This window comes from Rhynchophorus ferrugineus, unplaced genomic scaffold (assembly GCF_030347505.1).
Source record: "Rhynchophorus ferrugineus isolate W39M unplaced genomic scaffold, kcgeb_rfMv2 rfM2, whole genome shotgun sequence".
Lineage (NCBI taxonomy): Eukaryota > Metazoa > Arthropoda > Insecta > Coleoptera > Curculionidae > Rhynchophorus > Rhynchophorus ferrugineus.
The window spans coordinates 80,684,033-80,704,398 of NW_027472581.1; the positions used below are offsets into that span (position 1 = coordinate 80,684,033).

Below are 20,366 nucleotides of genomic sequence, written 5' to 3' on the forward strand. Positions count from 1 at the left end.
ATATCATTTGAGGCATGCGCAATTCCTCAAACGGAATCAGCCAAACACCTCGGCATTTATGACGATGTTAAACTAAACTAACATCATGTTAGAGAAAAAGCAGAACAGATCGGACTGAAAATCAAGTATCTGTACGGGTTAGTCGTAAGGTACTTCTAACCTGGCTTATAAACAAAGAAATTAGATTATCAGTAGATTATAAAGTCTATTTGGACTTACAGGAGTGCAAATATGGGGTTTCTCTATTACATCAAATCAACTAGTAAACTATTACTGGACAAAACAGAGTTCTTGAATTAATTACCAATACTTATCGGTACATAACCAACGAAGAGCAGCACGATTACCTCGAAATTAAATGTGTCTAAGAAGTTACCCAACCGTGTTTTGCCTTAAAACACGAAATAAACTATAATATTTGTATCACAAAAAATTGAACCAACTACAAAGAATAAATAAGGAGCTTACTAGAAGTATAAAAATAATCAAACATTGATTTTTAATACAAAAAGAAACATTTAAAAATAAAATATGTACCTTATTTAAACAAAAACCCTATTTAACCTATCTTCATCAACTTGAAAGTGATTAGATGGCAGTAGTTAAAATAATATTGTAAATAGATAAATAATAACTATGTATATAGTAGAATATAAAATACGTGTAGTAGATAGATGAAATAAGGTCTTTGTTTATTACATACCTTATTTTAAAATGTTTTGGTATTAAAAATACAAGTTCGATTATTTTTTGATTTTTAGTCAGCTCCTTATTTCTTTTCTGAAGGCGGTTCAATTTTTGTGATAAAAATATTTTATTTTTCTTCTTGAGGTTAGATATTTACTCAATAAACCACGCAGTTATTTTATTTTATATTACAACACTGAACGACTTCCGATTTTCCTTAACATTAGCTCAGCAATAAGTTGGATTTTAGTTTGATTACTCATGGTCTGAGGCATATTTCTAAATGCATCCAAAATTCTGCTAATATAATATAAATATGTAGTTATTTAAATATTTACATATTTTATTTTTGTTTTTCTTTATATTAAAATAATATTAAATCAGCACTATGGATTTTACTAAAGCTAATCCAAGATGTTATTTTCTCTTTCTGTTGTATAATACAATTTGAACAAAGGAACAAACCCATGGTGTCATGGTGTACTATCACTAAAATACAAAAACCTGTGAGCTATGGGAGTTTGCGAACATCAATAGTTAGGAAAGTACTATAGTTACTATTGTTATGATCTTTTTACCAAGAAACCTTGACGTATAGACAATGTAATGAAGGTACAACCCATATAGGTAAATGTACTGCTATTGTAGGCTGTGATATGACTATGTGAATCATACTAATAATTGAAGTATTTACAACATAAACTTTTGTTCGTTTTAGAATAATATCTCAATTTAAAATCAATTTATTTCTTGTAACAAATATAAATGTGGATAAAATTATTTCCAGTCTCCATCCCATATCAATATTTATGTGGTTATCAGACAATCAAATAGCAAATACATAGAGTGAATCATTTAAAAAATAAAAACATTTAAAAAGCCGACATATAAAGAGAAAGTGCTACGAATTAGACGACTACGGCTGTTTTCATCCACACCGACCGTAAAAAGCGAGTTTGATCGATGCAAGACGAGCATTTGACCGTATATGACGAAATTTTCAACTGAAAAACGACCGATACACAAGTATTTCCGTTACGAAAACACCGGGTCTAACAGCAGCGATTTTGTCACTTTGATGTCGTCCGTTTGCCAAGAGGAACCGTCATCAAAAGATGGTCATGGCATGAAATTGAACTATTATTATATTTTTATTGGCTAAAGATGTTGGAATTACTGTATTTTCAGTACATACAGATATTTATATATTTAACACTATTTTACAAATACAATGTTGTGCAAGAGCGAATTTTTCTTCTGTTAAATTTCTTATAATAATTTTTAAAGTCCTGAAAAGTGTTGTGCATTCACCTACATACTACAAGAACAATTACTTATGTAGCGACCTTCAGATGTTTCGAATTTTTCCGCAATTCTCAGCAGCCCACAGATCTACTCGAGGCGTTGCACTTACCTGAAGTTAGCACCCACGGTGAGGTGGCAACAAGTGGTACTGACAGAGGGTACGACGTGGCAACCTCGGGTGGTGAAGCTAGGGGATGACGCGACGCCTCGAGGTTCTCTTCCGTTCCCGACTCTGAGAGTGATCAGACGTACCACTGTTCGTAACACCTGAAGGTAACCTTGCCACGTGCATTTCTTTTTATATTCTTATAGTGTGATCTTGTTTAGTGTTTAATATCTTGTTAATTGTTTAATATCTGTTCGTGTAAAAATAAATATTTCTTCTGCATATAATTAGATTCCATTTGTACAGAAATAAATCGCCGAATATATTGTCTTTGTCTAACCGCACCTGTATCCTAAACTTATACCGATACCTTCCGATTCCAACTGTCTTTGGAAATTAAGAGATTCGGAATAAGCCATTAGGAAAAACTCAACTCCCATGTTGCAAAACCGAACTTCAATTACTCTTGAACAGCACTGAACTAGGACGCAGCTCAAGTGAACTATACCGTGTACTTTAAAAATAAATATTAGTACTAATACTAACTCATTTTGGTGTATTGATGATGTGAAATCAACAGTACCACTTCTTTACTCTCAAGTATAGTTAGTATCACGGGCAGCAGTTTTAGACCATCTATATAGACCGGCATTGACAAGTGTAGGAATTGGTATATCCAACAATCAGTACAGTTTCATAACAGTTTAGTCTTAAAGTCGCTAGGAAGTTTCAGTGGCTAGAAGTTGATTGATAAATTGACCAATCAAATTACTTGAATGGCCGATTATGGCTCCCTCTGGAGCATTGGGCAAAGCAAAATTTTGCGCCAGAGTCCCCTATTGAGTTGCATTTCTATTACTCTTTGACTATAATGTATAAATTACAACTGTTTTTACTATTCTTATCGAGTTATAAGCCAAAAACTGATGTCAAAGTGGATATCAATCACTGATACAATAGTTTAGTAATTTAAAGCATATTTTTTCCCTTGATACACATTACACATTCATTATAAGTTGATCTTGATGAAAGTGAATACACAAAAACTTTATTATTTAATTTTAGCTTTAACATAGCGAGGCTTGTTCCCATTACATGTCCACTATAATTGATGTTATTGTTTTCTTCGTATCGTGTAATGTACATCCTATATACAGCTGATTCGCCGACCACTTATAACGACATATGCAGATGAAATGGCAATCTTTAGTATCACACGCAGATTAAACAGCATAAAGAACCCTCAAGCACATCGCAATAAAATACCACAGTAGTTGAAAAAATGGCGAATTAAAGCAAATTAAATAAAATCTACCCATGTAACTTTTACTCTGCAGAGAAGAACATATATATCAGTGAATATCAGTTCTTAGATAAGATAATAGGGCAAAGGATGAGAGAAAAAAAAGAATATCATGGCATTTAGACAAAATTAAAACAATTTGGATTCAAACTATATCTAGTGTATTGGCTCATCGAGAGCAAATCTGATTTATCGTTAGTTAACAGTGTTTTCTGCAGCAATACCTAAATTTTGGATAGAAAATTGGAGGAGTTGGATATGAAATCGAGCTAGGGAAAACTGCTAGCAAGTATAATGTAGTCATATTTGAACTGTTCCAAAGCATTGTGTTATTGAAACTTCCTACTATGTCTCTAATTAAGATATACTCGTTAGTGACTATAAGGACTGAAGCTCTAAATGTTTGTGTTAAGAAGTTGGGAAAAATGTTAGTGCTGCCCACATGTGCTTGCTAAACTTCTAATAGTGAGTTGTGTAAACTAAAATAGTTAACGCCATCTGACTTTATTAATGAACATGAACACACCCACTGTAGAGTAAGATTTAGAATAAGGTATTTAACACGGGAAATCTCTAAATGAAGTGATTATCTACATGCTTTGTATTTAATATTTATTACAAGAAATACTTATTGCTCACTGGGCTGAATGTTGATTCACTAAAAATTGCCATTATTTATTACTGCTATTATTATCAGTACTATTATTTATCAGAACTATTAACTATTCAGTCTATTAGTACCATTACATTTCATTATTACCTGTAATTACAAGTCTCTGTCGTTTTAATTACTTATCCTTGCTATCATTCATATGTATTAAATTTTTAATTTTATCATTGCCAATCGAAATTGGTTGTGCCTGAATGTTAGTCTTTGTTTAAGATTAACTCGCACGCTTAAAATTAGTTTTATTTGTTTACTGTACTTGTAAGTTCTTCGTTCATGAAACTAAATTGCTTTCGTATTATTTACTTAACTATTACTTTATATTTATGTCTGATTTTAAAAGTTTACCCTACATTCGGTAAGTATCGATATAATCTCAAGGATTTTATAGTATTTTTATCCTTGCGAGTTTCTCAGTGTCATACATTATATGATACATGATATGTCATACATGACATGAACATTTTATTACATCTATTCCAAAAGTACATTTCGTCATTTTTATCTAAATTTACTAGTATATTTTATTGAAATGTTGACAGTACTTTTATTGATTGCTATTAGTTCATAATTATTACGTAAGCGTAAGCCTACGAACGTGATGATGGATGGCTACCTTGTTATGTATATTCAAGTAATCTACCCACACAGTCTTCTTATATCAGATAATCTAATACTTATAAGAAGAAGCAGCTTGTACACTTTAAATTTGTTATTATTTTGGGTATTATCAATTAACTTTGATGGCAATACATCGATACTTTATTTAGAATGTTCTACTATTTACTGATAAAACGTTTAACTGTTACATTATACTTTTAGAACATTGGCATTATTCCTTTTCTTGTTTACTCTCTCCTGTATATTTCGGATTGTTCTTAAGTTAACTAGCCAGTATTGGAACGAACGTTCTGTGAAAAGCTATTTCACTACTTTAACGCGAAGAAACCAATGATATAGAATGAATAGTGAACAAAAAACTCGTTGGGTTTTCTCTATGAACATCAAAGCAATGCTTAAAAACTTTGATGTTATTTCCAACTATGTTCGATTCATTAAAGCTAATCTCTCTTATTTTGCTAAATCAAAATAACATAAATTTCAAAAATAATTCAACAGATGGCCCAATTACTCGAAAAATAATTACAACGGGTATACTTAATAACATTAAACATTAACATCTTAAGCATTAAGCGCCAGTATACCAATAAATTATTATAATTGTGATTAATATTGTAATTTACGTGTTTATGACAGACAAATGATGACCATTTGAATTATATCCCGCGAGTTATTCGTGTTATACGGAACGATTCCCTCCGTTCCGTGATAAATCCGATGAAAAACGCGTGTAATTCTTGCTCTGATTGTGGATACATCGAGGGCATGGCGATTCGCGTCACACGAGAGCTTTATAATGTCTTTTAAAGTGGTTATCGGTGGTATAACAGTTGAATAACTATGATGCACCAACTGGAACGATGTGACCTTGAAATGTTTTCTGTTGTATGGAGCTCGTAAGAGGAAATAACATTGTGTTTGATGGAGGTGGAAGATAACAAGGGGTAAGAACAATATAGACTACATACAGATATAATTTCACAGATACGTATCTATAGTTCCCTTTATTCTAAACGAGAACTATTCGGTTTTTTTAGCATATTCATGTTTTTTTTGTATTTACATTTCTATAAAAAAATTCGTACCATCGAGGTACAAAATTTTATACTAACCAACATTTTGACTTAGATTTAGATTAATTTAAATTTAGGTATATATCTAGGAGGATCCATTAGCTCTATCTTAGTCAAATTAGTTTAATAATGTTTATGTGTTAACACTGCTATTTTTCTATTAAATGCACCTCACCAACCTAAACTATACATGATCAAATGGTTTGATTCTTTTGAGCCTGTGTCCTGTTCTTGAGTTATGCAAGACCTGTAATACTCCGATGTTGCAATTAGACTGGAGTCTGTCCTCATGTCTGCTTTCAATTATCTTGATTTCCTGGGTGACAGTTGGTATCTAAAGATCTCGATGTAAGTAATCGGTTCTGTAGTACCTAGGTGCACCTACGATACTTCTCAGGACTTTATTCTGGTAAACTTGTAGTGTATTTATATTAGTTTTCGCGGAACATCCCCAAAATTGTATTCCGTATGTCCATATAGGTTTCAATATTTGCTTATATAATATCAATTTATTATGTACTGATAATTTTGTTTTCTTCCAATTAATTAATACATTTTTCTATGATTTGATTCTAATTCTTTCCTTTTCTTTTTTACAAGTTCCTTCCAGCAAAGTTTTGCAACAGGATTAATTTCGAGATACTTGCGTTGTTGCTATATGGAATGATATTATTATTTATTGTTATTGGTGGATGATTCGTCTCATCATACGTGATTTGCACATGCATAGATTTACTTTCAAAACGTCGATTTGTGGTATCTCACATGTCTAGAGTAGTTAAAGAATTGGTCCCAATACACCTCCTTATGAGTCACCTGTTTTAGCTTCTTTTATTGTAAAGTAGGTGTCCTCGTGTTTGACTTGAAACATATTTTTAACTATTTTTAATTTTTTTAATTTTTAATAATCAAAAAATTTTACATTTAATTAAACATTTTGTATATCAATTATTTAATCTATTATCAAAAACTCCCAAAGAAATCTTCTCAAGAAATCTAACTCAAGCACAGTAAGTTAACACAAAATAGGAAATTAAGAGTAGGAAGAACTAGACAAGTGTAAATATTTAGGGATCGTTTAATCAGATAATGGTGGCAGAAACGTACAAATAAAGGATAAACTTATAAAAGCAAAGCATACTGGGCGAACTAAAAATAGTAAAACAGTATATAAATAAGTATAATATTAATACATATCAAAAGTCGAAAATATAAATATATTATTCATGAAAAATCAAAACAATGCTATGTCAAAACAAATGGAAAAACTAAAAATGGATAATAAAATAATATAACCAAATAATGTTGTGCGAACAATGATTTAATATGTTCTCAAATGTCTCAAAAAGATAGTAGAAAATGAGAACATAGTAAATAGAAGTAGATATAGTCGAAAACATCTTTTGGACTTATTATATTCATGGCCTACGCAGTGGATTCAAAAGAAGTAGAGTGGATGTTTCCATCAACGTATTTAACTAAAATTGACGTCACTATCATCTTAGCAGGTATGGCCCTTGCTCACTTCTTTGTTAAATTGCTAATTTCAAGCACCAATATTCTATCAATAGAAGATATAGCGAACATACAGGGAGAACTGATTTCCAGTTTTTTAAAAATTCGTTTAGCAATTATTATTTCTTATTATTTCTTAAAGATCTTTTATTGAGCATAATGAATAATAAAACAAAAATAACGACCAAATTTACTGAACAACCTGGTATACACATATTTGTCCCTTCTGACGTTTAGAACTAACATTTGTTGTAAAATTTAATCTAGTGACCAAACCAAACCAAACCAAACCAAATTTTCTGAACAATCTGGTATACACATACTTCTCTTTTCTAAGGTTTAGAAGGAACATTTGTTGTAAAATTTAAACTAGTGGTCTGCGATTTGCTACTCGACTTTAGCATACATAAATTTTAATAAATATCTCCCTTATACATTTCCTATGTTTAAATATAGAAAGAATATTATATTATGGAAAGACAAATTAATTAATTCAAACCGTTATTATCTATCACTATTATTACTTTCAAACTATGACAATGATAATGCTTGTTGCTAAACAGCTCCGACCAATAACAAAAATGTGTATAATTATGAATAATTGCGTAAGTCTTTCGAGTTAAAAATCACATCGTTTTCTTTTCCATGGCCGCTGTGTACCTTGAAGACTATTGAAACCATAACCTTGGTTACGTATGCGTTTTTTACTTATATATGCATTATAGTAAATGACAATTTCTTGTATAATTGGACGTTGAGGAATTTCATAAGAGAATCGATTGAATTTCTAATCATGGTCAGTTACTCTCGAGTTTTAAATCGCACCTGTGAGGGTTATTTTTTCGAAAACCAGGCTACACATTTTTGAAGCAAATAATTAATTATTTTTTGTAAAGTACTTTCCACACTGATGAATCATTATCATGCATTATCTAAACAAAATGAAATAAAATTTAAAGCAATTGAAAACTGTGTTACATATATAAATATTTTTTAAAATAATGTTATAATTAGCGTTGAAAACTATCGACTGAAATTGACTACCGACTGTTTAGTAATTGACTACTTTTTACTAACGACTGTTTCAGTTGTTATTTTTGGTTTGACTGATTTTGCTACTCTTTACTAGTGCTTCAGTCGACGGTTTTCAGTCGATATTTTTGGTCCGTTTGCTTTTATTACTATTTACTATCGACTGTTTCAGTTGCCTACTTCTGGTTACTATTTTCGGATCTACTAATTTCATTCGACTGATTCTTAACATTTGGCATTCCTTTACAAAAATATGCCGAATTTAGTCTTATATAGATTTATATATATATATATATATATATATATATATATAGATTTACGATTTTTTTGGTAATTTTCTTGTAAATAACAATATATTGAATATTAATATATCAGCATTTTGGAACCCTATTTTTTAAGATTATTAATGTAATAGGGTAAAAAGATTAAAATTGTGAATGATAAATAGTAAAATATTTTTGAGTCTTTTTCTGGCAATAATAGGTAATTTTATTAATTAACTTTTTGATTTCGATCTAACTCTCTCGATTTTTGTTCAAATAGTTTGATTCTCAAAACTTCTTCCCTAAAATCTTGAAAACAAAATTTAAATTCGAAAGGTTCCAGAAATTGAATCGATTCAAAGAGATTTGAGAAGAAGTAACGACTTCGCAAAGCAGTTAAATTTCGTAAAAAAGATTAACCGTAAAGAGGTGATACTATATTCAATATTTATACTAGATATTTTTAACGTATAAATTTTCTGATAGGAAAACTCTTCTTCAACATTCATCAATTAATTGTTTTGGCTATTAAAATATATAAGAAGTTCTTCTAAACATTCTATGATTTGAGAATATTTTAAAAGATAATCGGCAACTTCTACTATCTGCAAACCTCAATTTAAAGAATCAGTATTTGGTATTATAAATAATGCTGACGTGATACAAGAAATTATCACAAAAAGATATATGAGTACTGTAACTCAAATACTGACGAGAAATGTATTAAAATGGCTCTAGCAATTATTATGCCAACATTTCTAATGTCATCGATTAGATTTTTTCTATGATTGGGTATATATTTAATTTTTATTTAGTATTTATGGTTATTGTACATCTTTAGTTTTTAGGATTTGTTTAAGTTCTATTGTATTATCTATATTTATTATAGTATATTATATTATTTAAAAATAAAAATTAACATATTACTATACCTACATATTACCAAATACCATACAATTTTTGTGGGGTTATTATTCCATTCCCTTTTACAGATCCACAGAACATTCAAATATATAAGTAACTATACTTCCTTTAAAATGAAATTATACATTGCATGTTAGTAGTTTTCGTTTTTTTTTCCTTTTCCTTTTCTTTTTTAAAGTTAGTACGTGAAGGAATATATAGTTATAATATTAGATGATTGAAAGTATTTTGATCAGCATTACCTATTCGTAAAAGTATCAATCTAAACAATTGTTAAACCACCTAATCTAACCCTTACATTCGATGATTTTGATCATTCTCTATATAAAATAATAGTTTGTCATTCAGTATTATTGAGATATAGACGCAAGTCATGAAATAAAAATTGAATTTTTGATATTCAATACTTTTGTTGTTTGATTTGTATAACTCCTCATTTAGTTTAGTCACTTCATTATATTCCTCCATCATATCCCATTTGTATATATAGTGATTTTGATGTCATTGACATTGAATGATCTGTGTATAGTTTCAAAGAACTTTCAGACAAGTTAGCAATAGATTAGTCAACTGTTTAGAGAGGTTTACACGAGACGGAAAAACCATCACAAGAATCACGGGAATTGAGAGACAATACCTTTTCCAACCCGTGTTTCAACATCAAGATGTAATGGATTGCCCGTCAAACGAAAGAGGTTTTTAAGGTGTATTGTGAGTGAAATGTTATAGAAATGATGGCTGATATTTTGATAAATATAATATTGAGACTAAGAATCAGCAATGTACATATTTTTTCATAAAAATGCATTGATGATTGATTTCATAAAAATATAATTTAACATATAATAATTAAATTTAACAATACTTCCACGTTTTATAATATAACTACTTTTAGGTATTAACAATGAGTAACAACATTGCAACAGTCCAAAGAGTGTACAAAGAGATGTTGTCAAATCCTGAAGAATAAAGAAACAAAAACTAACATTCCTGGGATCAGACAACAAGGTAATAATAGAAGATCTAGAAAAAGAAAAAAGAGAAGCTTTGAAAGTAAAGGCTTGGGCTTTTTTGGAGAGTATTAGATATAAAAATTAATATTAGATTGAACATCTTCCAACTAAACTTTCTTGTATTATTCTATCTATTTTAGTATTGCGTATTTTTTCTTTCTTTTTCTATTCGACATTTCAATGTTGTTAAAGTGTTTTTAAAACCAAGTAACCATTATTTACTGGGAACTTTTATTTTATTTAAATTATTTGAAAAAATCTGCAGATAAGATATTGTACCAAAACCTCTTACCAAAGAAAATCATCATGAATCATACAAACTGATATTATTGACTTAAAAATACGATAAAGTAATTTTGCACGTGAAAATAATCAGTGACTTTAAAAATATGTATTGTTTCTTCGATTACCTCTTGTTTCGGTAAATAACTTAAATTTGGGTCTAATTTTTTTTAGCGCTGAATTCGTATATTGCCTGAAAGATGGAGAAAACGCTAGCCAATGAGGCAAAACACATTGAAAAAAAAACATCATATATATTTCTATGAAAATGATATAAAAAACATCTAAGCTTATTTGTTTACCTTACATTGTGAAACAAATGAACCAAGCCTTCATATTATATTGTGTAATTCAATATTTAATGCGTTTAAAGAGCTGGAAAATTAGATATACACCTAAAAGCAATATTTTCCTTCAATAGGGAAAATTCAGCCTAAAGTAGTATAGGTGATTTAATTAAAATATTTATTAAAACAAAATAATTACAAATTCATTTTAATTAATATTTAAAATCATAGATATACCCTAACAATTTCTCATAAACCATCTAAATCTAAGTAACCATTTCCGTTCCATAGTTAATTTCATTGTTATAATTCATGAGGTTTCTTTTTTACCGATTTGTCGTTAAATAATTAAAATCAAGATACCTTGAGGCATAAATGCAAATGACTGTTAATGAATTATTAATACCCATATTTATTGCAAGAAACTCTACAGCATTTTCTCCTTGTATAAATATTAATGTTCAAGGCGTAACTGGTGGAAATCGCCACATATTTTACGATTACTTCAAACTTCGGTCGTCCTTAGATTCAATAACATAATAGAAAATGAGTAAAATAGTTCTAAATGTGAGGTTATACTGCAAAACCATTTACTGTTAGAACAAATGTTTTATCTGTGGGCATAATTAGCAACTTTAAAAGCCTTTTAGTGTCGGTAATGTTCTGATAAGCGCGCAAATATTTATTAACTGTTATTTCTTCTGTAATACAAAATATTCCAATACTAGAAATGAGAATTAATTTAGAGGGATTTGTAGGTATATTCTGTAATCAATAGGCTCTATTGTTTCTCAGTTAATTCTTGTAAAGTATGGATTTAGACGTTTTAGAAATGGTAATTTTAATACAACTAAGGTCAATTAAAAATTTTCGTCATCAACATAGGAAATTGTTATGGCATTTACTGAGTGGAACTGACCTTATGCCAATAAAAAAAGATCCATTTTTCAACAAAACAATTCTAGAATCGCATAATTTTGTATGGATATCCATATACTAAAACTGTAATGGCTCACTTTCCACTTCTATGTTTAACCATAAATTGATGCGAAAGATGATGCGATGAGACTGCGAAAATCCTGACAAACCCGACAACAAAAGGAGAAACCATATTACGGAACTAAGAAACTACGAAACTACAAAGAATACACGAATATAAGAATGTGGACTTACGATTATGGTCTTTCTGTAATATTCCTCAATCTCAAAATAAACTAAATGATCAAACAGCGCAAATATATCCACTTTATCCGAACAATCAAAAATATTAAAACAATAAAAATATCTCTAGCCAAACAAGGCAATACTAATTTAGAACAGTCTAGAAATATAAAATAACGCCTTAGAAATAGTGCAGTTCAGTAAAGTGTCCATAATAACACAGCCAGTTTTTAAAGTGTAACAGGTCAATTGAACAGTCCCCGGCCTAATATAGTATAACACATTTTTTGGCAAAATTAGTTTTATTTTATTCAACATAATTCCCTTCAAGGGTGATACATTGATTATAGCGACCCTCCTACTTTTCGATACCATTTTTGTAGTACGATTTGTCCTTTGCTTCAAAAGAGGCCTCGGCGATCACCTCTTCATTCGACGAAAATGTCTTCCCTGCGAGCATTGTTTTGAGATCTGAGAACAGGAAGTAGCCGCTGGGGGCCAGATCTGGAGAATACGGTGGATGAGGAAGCAATTTGAAGCCCAATTCATGGATTTTTGCCATTGTTTTCAGTGACTTGTGACACGGTGCATTATTAAACGGTCCAATAACGCTATATAATTGTCGCCGTTGATGGCCCTTCCCTTTTCAAGGTAGTGAATGAAAATTATTCCATACGTATTCCATAATACAGACGCCATAACTTTGCCAGCCGACTGTTGCGTCTTGCTTTGGAGCGGGTTCATAGTGTGCAGTCCACTCGGATGACTGACTGACTGACACTCCATAAAATAATGGAGCCATGTTTCATCCATTAACACATATCGACACAAAAACTCGGATTTATTATATTTGATCATCTTCAAACACTGCTCCGAATCATCAACGTCGTTGTTTTTGGTCTAAAGTGAGCTCGCGCGGCATCCACTTTGCTCAGAGCTTTCTCATATCCAAATATTCATGAATGATATGATATACACGATCAGTTGATTTCTTTAGAATATCTGCTATTTCATTCAATTTCAATTTACGGTCATTCAAAATCATTTTGTAAATTTTTTAATGTTTTTGTCGGTAACAACCTCTTTTGAGCGTCCACTGCGTTCGCCGTCTTCGGTGCTCATTTCACCACGTCTAAACTTATCATATCAATTTTTGATGGTTGATTTCTCTGGGGCAGTATCCGGAAACTCGGCATCAAGCCAAATTTTTGCTTCAACTGTAATGTTCCCTTCAAGATGCAATATTTTATCAACTCACGAAATTCCTTTTTATCCATTTTTTCCACAATGACAAAAGTTGCTACACTCAAAATGTTATAATTCACAAACTAGTGATCTAACAGCTGTAAAATTTACACACGCAACCGTTGAGGGTTAGGGCTAACTAAAGAACATATGCATTTAATTCTAGTAGCTCTATCTATGTGTCAGGCCGGGAACTTTTCATTTGACCTGTAGCAAAATAAGCTCTCCTGACTATTTGGTTTTTTTATTTCATTTGGTATATTTCCTTCTTTCATTTCTTTTAATTACGTTGGGTATTTATTTCTTTTCATCTCGTTTTTTTCCTGTTTTCGTCTTTTTATCTCCTATTCTTCAACCGCCGTTGGGTACAGTAAAAGTAAATATAAGATGAAAGTATTTGAGCCAAAAGTATATACCAGTAGCCCAAAGTACATCAGTCATTAGACAATATAAGAACGAAATCTTAAGAGGCATATATTAGGAACACGAGACAAAACAAGTACTTCGACCAAGAGAATGTTTTACACCTGGTTAAAAGCACCATGTTAAAGTACCCAGATGAGAATCTAATACCTTGCAAACAAATAATAATAATATTAATAACTACATTTTAATATGTTCAGTAATTTTTTGAATAAATTAAAAAATAAGAAAGGCAGATAATAAACAATTTATGCTTATATTTACAAAAACATCTCTACTTCCATATTTAACAACTAAACAAATCAGTTTTAAACTGAACAAAAAATAGAATGAATAACACGGTTTGACATCAATTGCGTTACACTAAAAAATATAATTGTTATTAGAAAATAGAAATCTCTCTGATAAAAAATACTGAATATAATTAATTGAACGTTTATATAAATATTTCTATAGTTCTTAAATTGCCATATTAATAATCTTTATGCATTCTATTAATACAAAATTCAATTTATTGGCAATTAATTTTGTTAATTAAAATGTCGAGAAAATTATTTATTTCAAGACATCTGTATAGAAAATATGTATGTATATGATTCACATATTACCAATCATATATATATATATATATATATATATATATATATATATATATATATATATATATATATATATATATATATATATTAATTTAATTGTATTAATATTTAATTTAATTAATAATATTTTAAATCTTTTTTATTGCTAGATAAATAGCCATATGATATAATGTTACAAAGTATAACAGGTACTTTCGTATTACCTAACTGACGACTTCCCTTTTTATTGAACGTAAGATATTTATTCGAAGACCTAATCCTTACTGTGTATATTTTATACAGCCCTAAATATGAGTTTGTTTAAATAAGATATATCAATATTGTGGGAATAACAATTAAATAATAGTATAAAACATTAGAATAAATGGCATCATTAATACATTTTAAAATGATGTATAGCATCTGAAAGTTCTTTGTTCTTTTCATTAAGAGATGTATAATAGTTAAATGGTATTATTATTTAATATGGTTAAATTATATTTAGAACTTAATGCTAAATCACCAATTAGCTCTTCATTTTAACCTGACCTAAATGTACGTTGGTGTAGTTAGAATAACACATAATTTGTGAAAGGTAGCAATAAGAGGTAATTTAATTTTAATAAACTAATCGTTAATTAGAAGCAAAGAATAGAACATGCAGGGTGATTTTGCAATACTTTTTAAATATTTTTTTCTGTTAGATTTCAGAAAGACTGAACCAACTGCTTATTGTGAGCTTCAAACTACGGTCCTGGTCATAAAACCTAGCGACTGGACAGTGACCAAGTTAGAGACCATCCCAGAAGACATCCGGTATTACCCAGTCTGGGGTCATTTTCCTTGTTTGATTTTAGACCCTTACGTTTGGGACAATCACAAACATAACTTTGCGATGATAACCCGGCAGGATTCGACTATCGCAACAGTAGAAGGACCGTCCATAACCATAAAAGTTTCAAAGAAAGTTCAGTTATTATTGAGTTCTAAAAAACCTCATGAAAAAATGTGTTGGTACTTTTTATAAAATTTAACTTTTGCTATTTGCTGTAATAAATGTTATATATGAATATCTAAATAATACAATCCCAATTACAACATGTTAATATTGAATGTTCACATAAAATAAGAAGTAATAATCAAATAAAATATAAAGAAGATATATAAGGGATTTTATTATGAATCTTTTATGAGGAAAGATATAAAAAATCAAACACAAAATTACGAACCCAAAAAAATTAGAATTTCAAATAATGTCAAACAATATAATAACATTTTTGATATAATTTAAAATTGTTATTATGATATAAAATATAGAGAGGATTCAAAAAGTTAATATAACAATAACAATCATATACACAATATAATATAACAAAATATATCAACGAAATAATTATGAGGATTATATATAAATGTTAAACTATATATATATATATATATATATATATATATATATATATATATATATATATATATATATATATATATATTTAATATTCCTAAATAATTAAATATTTAAATAAAATGCCATTGTTCCTTATTGTCTTTAATCAATTATTATTTAATTTACTAAGATTGTGAAAAAGACTTCATCTTATTAAATACGTAAAAGAAATATATATCGTTTTATAAATATTTGTGTATATTAATATAAAATCGATAGAATTTTAATTCACTTGTTCAATTAAGTTTTTATTGTTTGATATTAATTAATTTCTATATTAAGTTGGTAAGTTTCATAATAATTAATTTCAATTTAAAACCTTATATATAAATATATGAACGATACGACGCAATATATATACATAATCATATATATGAATTATGAATCATTTATGATTAAAGATATACAATATCAATATACTAATTATATATAAAATTTAGGAGTGTAAAGTATGTCAAAGCTAAGGGAGGTAGCCAAGCCAACAAACATGATTAAAATACATATATAAAAATATAATATATAGCTGATGTACTGTAAAATTGTTAATATAATATAAAATGTATAGATAGAGGATTCAAAAGTTTACAGAATTGATAGAACAAAATAGAACAATAGCAGTCTCGTTAATATAAGATAATATATTAACAGAAAGGGTCATAAGGATAATATATATGTTTAAAAAAACTATAGTTTGTGTTATTATCCCTGTTTTTAAGTCCTTAGTCAATTACTATTTAATTTATTAGTATTGTGGAAAAGTCGTCCATCGATATATAACCAGCAAGTTGGTAAATTTGGTAATAATTAATTCCAATGATTAATAATTAATTTCTCACATTACAAATATTCAATAAATTTGGGTTATAATATATTTATTTATTGGTAACTACTAAAATTTTTAATAATTTAACACGCATAGTTAAAAACAAAACTAATCAAAGTACAAACCTTTGACCTTCTCATGGCGAAAATTCACCCGGAAAAAATCACGAAAAACTGAACCAGAGCGCAGGAAACGTCCATCAATTGTCGCGATAACTCCGGATTCTTACTTGCGGAACTATAATCACTCGGGAGAACGTCTACGACGGTGAGGATACTTGTGAAAAAATTGTAGAGAGCGCTGCCGCGAAAGTAAGAGTGAAACGGTCGACGTTATTCGTCTGTGTGAGCGTCGACTTCGCTGCAAACGACCGCACCAGGCCGAAACGTTTTCCCACCTGCTTCCAGTCCGGTCGGGTTCTTCGGCGACCTACATCCGCTCTCTGCGGCCACCATTTAATTGGCGTGTCGACTTTAAACCATTAGGGCGATGCACGATGAAAAACGATCCTATCTTTAACCGCTTAATCATGTACGTTTAGAAGGATCATGAATTGATTTTAAGGAATTTTTTTTTATGAATTGGGAAATATGTTCATAAATATTTCAAAATATTATGCACTATTTTCCCCATTTTCAATACATTATATTCCTATAAACACCGAAAAAAAAACGACAGGTTTTATATAAGTGAATTCTTTTTAAGTATGTTTTACAAAGACTTTTAAAAAAGATGTATAGTCCATTCAATAAAACAGTGAACACACGTCATCAAAATTGATGACGTTGCAGTATTGCCCGATATAACAAAATTCTAATCTAAATGAAATAATGAAACAAAAGTTTTATTAAATAACATGTATATCTAAGTAATGTATAGAGATCCTAGTAATATATATGTTCATTATAGAGCATATTTATCTTTTATGTTCTTTGTGATTTTGATATGACTGTATTTCTCGTTTGTTCTCTTACTACCGTCTGTGTACGTCTTTCTTGATAAAACTAGATTTAATCAGTGTATTTTCCTTAATGCATTTACCATATCTGCAAAACAGTTAGTATCCTTTTTCTCCTCACACATTTTAACCAAATGCTCATATATATTGTGAACAATTACACGTCTATCTGTAGACATAAATATTTCACACTCTACAATATGATTTTCTTCAGTTATCGTATATTAATTATATACTAACCTTTAGTTGTTTCCACTCTCTTCACCGTATCCTCATAAATGTCAACATTAAATCATATCCCCACATTCAGAAAGTTTGATTCAATCACTATATCTTTTTGAATTGCTATTGAATTGAATAAGTAAGCTGTTAATTTCCAATCTATCTGATACTTGTTCACAGTTCCACTATTTGTCAATTAGTTCCTCAGTGTGGCTGATGGAGTTTATCCAAATCGAAGATGTTATTGCAGACAGGTGTTTTTTCCACATATCCAGACATTTCTTGCTTGTATATCCCTTTTGACCTGAATGTCTATTCTAATAATTCCTTGTCACATCTCATATCAATTCGGTTGGATTTAATATACAGTGATAGGCAAGAAGACGTAATACTCTATGGCAATATTGTTCAGCAACCTAATCTACCATGTATCATTTTCTTCGGCCAATCAATTTGAAATAGTTCTTTCTTTAACAGGATTTCTTAAAAACTTATTTTATGTACGTCTTCTCCACCAGTATACTATGATGTGGTGAATTGTCCATAACAATAACTGATGTTTCATCCAAGTTCTTTAAAAGCTGATTTTTAAACCACTACAAAAACAAGTTATGGTTGATTCCTGTACATGGTAGTCACACTTGGACTTAGAGGAAAACCTAATTCTGCACCAGGAATAAAACATTTTCTGTTTCCAGCATGAAAACCTATATGTCTGCAATGAATTATTAACAAATGTTATGACTAACAAAACCTAATCGATAGTTATTCCAACGTTTACTTTTTTCTATCAACTTTTGTTTTTACGCTATATTTATTATCGTCTTGCCATGAGTGACCCAATGTATCATTCTGAAATATACACTTCTCATCTAAATATACAAATTAATATAAAAATAGTTCTTCGATTTTGTTGTTTTAAGAAAGTGTATTCTTTTAAAAGCAATGTCTGCAAGTTCCATTAAACTCATTCGTGGATTGTCTGTACACCACTTAAATCCTATATTACCCAACAGTTTATGAAGCTATTAGAAGGATGTTCAACATCCCTCAAACAGCTGCTTATTTTTCAGCTTTTTTTTTGAATGCTTTCCAGATTAACAATTTTCTCTGAAATAATTGTATTAAATTATGTTTCGATTGAAAAAACTACTTACTATTTTTATACATTTCGTATATTTGATCTCTGATACAGCTAAAATCTGATCTCTGTTTCCCTTAAAGACGATACCTCTTTGGTGAATTTGAGATTATATTGTTTATTATTTTTTTGAGATATTTTAGTGACCGACTAATATTCAGTGCAGCTGCAACACGCTAAAATAAATTTTCAATAAAAACGGTAGCAATTAATATTTAACAGTAAAAATGCTTATCTCTCTAACACATTGTACTGGCAACAGAGAGCATCCATTATCTCGTTCCTGTTCGAAAGAACTGATTACAGACGCAATTAGTTTTGTCTCTGACTGTATAACGACTTCGGCATTTTAAATTCGAGAATAATAAGCGGTGATTTGAATTTTATTAAAACAATGCGTTAAAACATCGTTTGTTGGTTTATAACCCGTAATTACAGTATTTTGAAGAATTTTGCAGACGTTTGAGAAACGGACGACTTTCATAGGCTCATTCGATTACATATTCGAACAGCATTCTATCTCTTTTTAAATAGTCTGACTGTAAAACGAATTTACGACTTTCGACAGGCACATATTGATGACGTGATTCACTGCTGTTTTGAATAGACTCTACGTTACAAACTTAATCTCTTTGTTAGTACTACTGCGTAAGATATTGCTACATTTCAGAATTGAGTGTGGAGGTGAAAAACTAATTGATTGGGTATAAAGGTGTCAAAGTTTGTATAGTATTCTTGTGAAAGTGATTGAATAAGGAAAACGGAATAAAGCTTTTGTTTTCTATATCACATTTGATGGCAAGTCATAAAACATGGCTTATTGGAATTATTGGCGTGCTCTTAGATCCATTCTATATTAAATAGTAGATCAAATGCATAGCAGAAGAATCCAGGAAGTCTCTTAAATTACTTGAATTTGGATTTGTGAAAAATTGTTACAAACACAGACCAAAACTTTTAGCATCATCATCAAAAGCTTTAGCTGTATAGCATCAATACATTATGTTCCTATTTTTTATAAGTCAATGATGCTAGATTTAATTTTATTTTTGCTTTCAAGTAAATACAATTTTAATCTTTTCATTTTCAGTGTTGTACACAAGTTTGGGTTTGTTAACAAGCACTCAAAAATTGACCAGGACGAGATGCAAAACTTTGCTGGAGGGAACATATAAAGAGGAAAAGAAAAGAACTGGAATTAAAATATAGGAAAATCTACTGGCTAATTAGAAGAAAATCGCAATTATCAGTACATAATAAATTTCCATTATATAAACAAATACTGAAACCTAT

General features: G+C 29.7%; 1 protein-coding gene across 1 annotated transcript in view; it reads right to left on the reverse strand.

Annotated features, from left to right (window-relative positions):
• The window catches only part of LOC143191424 (uncharacterized), a 47,881-nt gene extending 30,782 nt beyond the window's left edge, over window positions 1–17,099 (reverse strand). Inside the window, exon 1 of the mRNA XM_076396477.1 lies at window positions 16,878–17,099. Within this exon, the coding sequence (XP_076252592.1) occupies window positions 16,878–16,892 (15 nt within the window). The 5' untranslated portion in view covers window positions 16,893–17,099. The remainder of the gene's footprint in view (window positions 1–16,877) is intronic.
• Window positions 17,100–20,366: the final 3,267 nt, after the last annotated feature.